At 43.9% G+C, this 4,539-nt stretch overlaps 1 protein-coding gene across 1 annotated transcript in view; it reads left to right on the top strand.

Annotated features, from left to right (window-relative positions):
• LOC116853795 (mucin-5AC) overlaps nt 1-4,539 on the top strand; it is a 43,015-nt gene that overhangs the window by 13,025 nt on the left and 25,451 nt on the right. The window contains exon 2 of the mRNA XM_032835018.1: nt 3,060-3,117. Coding sequence (XP_032690909.1) covers nt 3,060-3,117 — 58 coding nt within the window. The remainder of the gene's footprint in view (nt 1-3,059; nt 3,118-4,539) is intronic.

The raw sequence follows: 4,539 nt of genomic DNA, 5'->3' as shown, positions 1-4,539 counted from the left end.
TCTCTCTCTCTCTCTCTCTCTCTCTCTCTCTCTCTCTCAATGAGTCATGAGCGCGAGCAGATATTCCGCATTGGCGCAAAAGCCGTCACGTCGCGCGAAATAAGTAGTGGCCGCTTACGGATGGCGGATGTGTGCGGAGGAAAGTCGATAGTCTTTCGTACTACCTACGACCTACACTAGCTACCCTACCTACCCAGCTAGGACGCCAGCCCGGTCAAGTCCGGGATAAGCCACCCTCCTGCGGGTAATCGCAACTGCGATTACGAGACATCAGTAGCCCGCTTGGGACAGAGATAGAGAGAGAGAAAGCAATAAACAGTTCATGAAACTCCGTCCGTCGTGTTTCTGGTCTCGAGTGGATGAGGACTTGGTCTCTCTAATTACCCGATTAAACGCGTCTTTCTCTCCTCGGGGCTCTCTCTCTCTCTCTCTCTCTCTCTCTCTCTCTCTCTCTCTCTCTCTCTCTCTCTCTCTCTCTCTCTCTCTCTCTATCTTTCTCTCTCTGTCTCTCTTGAATCGCTCATACTCGCTTTCCAAGGATCTCGCCATCGTAGAAAGTTATTTGACATTTAGAGGGGTCTGCAGTTTTTTGACCCACCCTGTACGTACTCGCGCCGCGTGCCGCGATTTGCCGACGCCGCGGGGGGTACAACACGTGCGCGGCGACAGATCACCACGTGTCGCGATGATGAGAGAGAGAGAAAGAGAGAGAGAGACGATCACCGTGAATAAAGAGAGGTCGCGGAACTCTGACATGCAAAAGTCGCCGCAGTTGCAAAGATATCCTGACGCGCTCGCGAGGATTCGCGAATGATGTCTTTCAAAAACGCTGAGAGAGACATTTGATAATATAGTATGTAATATTTTCTATATAAAGCGCACAGATAAGTTGCATTGTTCGTTGACATATTTGCCTAAGTTGTTAAATTGACAGAAGATGATGGATAAATCGGGATATGCGAGACGTGTTAAATTTAACACAAATTCTTTCACGGTGTGATGTATCGAAGAATTTGATATGTTAGACTTTCGCGATGTGGGGTCTGACTTCCGGGTTGGTTCCTGGCGCACCCTTCCTGGATGTTACCGACGTGTTTCGCGAGCTGGAATGTCCATTCCAACGGTATGCCAGCTCGAGAAACGTCGGAAACAAACCCACGGAGAATGATGAGCTGCTATCGTTATCGTCGTGTCTCGCGCGACACACCTGTCTGGGTTGCGCCATGGCCGCTCGTTTATGGTCGAGGAGACACTCGGTGATTCCGGATCGCAATCAACACCTTGCCTTTCCGAGTTTCACCTCGATTAAAGGGAGAGATTAACTAACCCAACGAGGCGGCCGTCTTCCGCGCCGCGCAGGCCGCGGAATTTCTGTTAGACGGCTACGCCTCATTAGGCCCGCAGGGTCCGCGGCCCGCTAATTGTTATCATGGCCGTTACACGCCGTAACGTAACGTTAACGTAACGTTAACGGCGGGCGCTCACCGGGCCCGAAACTGCACTACCAGCGCGAGAAAGTCGCTGCGCGCGCGCGCGCGCGCGGCGTTCTTTCTTCATGCTTTCTCTTCACGGGGTCGTTACGTAACGAGGAGTGGCCGGCCGCGTGTGCGTGCGCGAGTGTACGCGTGTGTACGGGGTGTCACGGCACCGTCATTCCTCCCGATACGTCATCGATCTTTATTAATCGGGCACCGCCCGCGATCGCATTGACCGAGACGGCCCGGCACGGGAACAAGTGCATCGTCGCCGCGGCATGCGCACTTTGCGTTTCTACGTTACGTAAGCGGTTACCTACTGGCGAATACCGGCACCCGACACATCCGGCTGTTAGACGGGTAGTTCAAGTCTCCTGGCCATTCGCCACGGCCACGTATGTTCTCCAATATAGAATACATATACATATATTGAATATATACATATTGCATAATGAATATATACATATTATATTGACGATATATATTGCGGTGAAAGTTTAAACATTCGTATGAAAATTAAAACGATAAGAATATTCAAAGTTAGGTGTCCAAGCGCTGGTACTTTTTTATGCTAAAGAAATGCTGGAGAGTCGATGACTCTAAAAATGTTGATAACGTAGAAAGGATCGGATTACATGACTTTTTCCGCATTTCTTGTGGATCTTTCTACCTTATAAATTCGTTTATCTTAAAAAAATCTATCTTATAGATTTATATAAGATCTTATAGATCTTACATATCGACCTTAAGATCTTATAGATCTTATACAAATGTGTGATGCTTTGTTTTACCGTGTTAACAGGAAACAATCACACATATATCAAGATCTTTCTGCAAATTTTCCAGTATACTTTCTACATTCAGTTGTAAAAATACAGAAATGTTCGCTATTACTATTGCATGCACTTTCAGCGTGTAAAAGCGCTTGTAATTTTGTACAACCAATACCACGTAAACAATATTCTGTCGCTAAAGAAAATTAAGACTTCAGCGTCCCTTTAAACCCAACGTTCGATTCGAGATTTCTCGATTATTTCGCACGGAATCGTCAGCACCGTTAACTCCAACGGGAATATACGCGAGGAGAGATGCTTTCCCCTCTCTCTCTCTCTCTCTTCTATTTATAATTATATATTAATGCAAAACTGGTTGTGAAAAGGAGAAAGTATTACGCGAGTGGTCGTCAAAAAAATATACAATTATGACGCTTTACGTGAGCGCGCACGAAAACGGCAATTCGATTGTCATTCACGGCGACCGCGTCACCGTCCGAATTTCACCTGCAGGACATCATACTTACGTGATATGCTAATGATACCGGTTTCCCGGTTTATTGGAAACACACGGAATAGCTGAGAAGCTCGAAGTCGCAATCGCCGGCGCGAGGAGAGCGAACGAGGGCGCGCTGCTCGTCGTCTTCGACGCGCGAGAAATCGAATCGCAGCGTAGAGTCGGGAACGAACCCGCCGCGAATTAATTATCCGCACGGGACTCTCACTGACCGACACTCACTCCGACGACATTGTACACGCGTGCCGAGGAACGATGAATTATTAATGCGACGCATTTGTTTTTCCGTTTCAGGAGGTGCGTGCGGCGCTGGTTCTCCTCTTGGGGATTCTACTCGCGACGATACAACATGGTAAGACTTTCACGACTCGCTGCGCAAAAGTGTAAGTGTGATCTCTCCCACGCAGGAGAAACGATTAAGATTCTCGCTTGCTGTATCTAGGCTCTCCGCGAGCAGGATGTGTGTTCGCTTCTCGATCGCGAATCTGTCGATTCAGCGATTCTCTCCTCAGCGAAAACCCCATTGAACTTGTTGGTGTTCCTTCCTTCGCCATTCCCACATGCATCAGGCCGTCCCATAAGTACTGTCGTATCTCGGCAGTAAATTAAATGAATCGAGGCTCTCTTCATTAACAAACAGTAAGGGTTAGACGACGTGCGAGTACATGAATGCTTGATTAACATGGTGCGTGAGTTTCAAATGATTTTAGTAGTGAATTATATATAGAGGATCAAATAGGGGAAATTATATTGGAATAAGCGCGAAGAAGTGAAGGCGAAACAAAGCGTGAGATAGAAAAGCGGGATTAAGGACAGCAAAAGTGTAATTACACGCGATACACTGAGAGAAAAATTATCTTAAAATCAACAAATATTTCCTTGGTGGGTGCCATTAACATATTTACTTAAATATACATTCTCTTTACTTAAATCAAATATTGTTTATTTAAATCAAGTAAGCAATATTTGATTTAAGTAAATATGTTAATTCGATTCGGGTGAAATTTCATCGATTTAACTCAATTCGAATTCGAAATTAAAATCTGAGATTCGACTCAATTCGATATTAAAAATCTTTGATTCGCACATCTCTACTTATATTCTTCTTTCTCAATCTGCTTAATTTTCACTTAACCTTTAGATCACTTACTCCTTTTCTCTCCCGATCTACACTGAGAGAAAAATTATCTTAAAATCAACAAATATTTCCTTGGTGGGTGCCATATTCGAACCCACCAAGGACATATGGCACCCACCAAGGAAATATTTGTTGATTTTAAGATAATTTTCCTCTCAGTGTAGATCGGGAGAGAAAAGGAGTAAGTGATCTAAAGGTTAAGTGAAAATTAAGCAGATTGAGAAAGAAGAATATAAGTAGAGATGTGCGAATCAAAGATTTTTAATATCGAATTGAGTCGAATCTCAGATTTTAATTTCGAATTCGAATCGAGTTAAATCGATGAAATTTCACTCGAATTGAATCGAATCGTTGAAAGAATTTTTAATTAACATAATCATTGAATTCAATATGAAAATAGTGATTACAGTACGAGAGAGAGATAACATTGATCGTGTGAAATTATTTCATTTTAACGTAAGAGATATATAACATAATCGGTAAATGTGTATGGAACAGTTCCTGCTTTGAAAGCTGCGCAACGACACATATTGATCGAACAGTTGTCGGTAAGAATTTATCTAGAAACCATTATCTTTTAATATTTTTTAAGAAAATCTCAATGTATAGCAAACTTTTCAAGTCATGCTAATTCCC

This window comes from Odontomachus brunneus, unplaced genomic scaffold (genome assembly GCF_010583005.1).
Source record: "Odontomachus brunneus isolate Ranch 3 - 2012 unplaced genomic scaffold, Obru_v1 Obru_scaffold_006, whole genome shotgun sequence".
Taxonomy (NCBI): domain Eukaryota; kingdom Metazoa; phylum Arthropoda; class Insecta; order Hymenoptera; family Formicidae; genus Odontomachus; species Odontomachus brunneus.
Note: the sequence above shows the minus strand (reverse complement) of the source record. Positions and strands in the feature narration are given on the sequence as shown.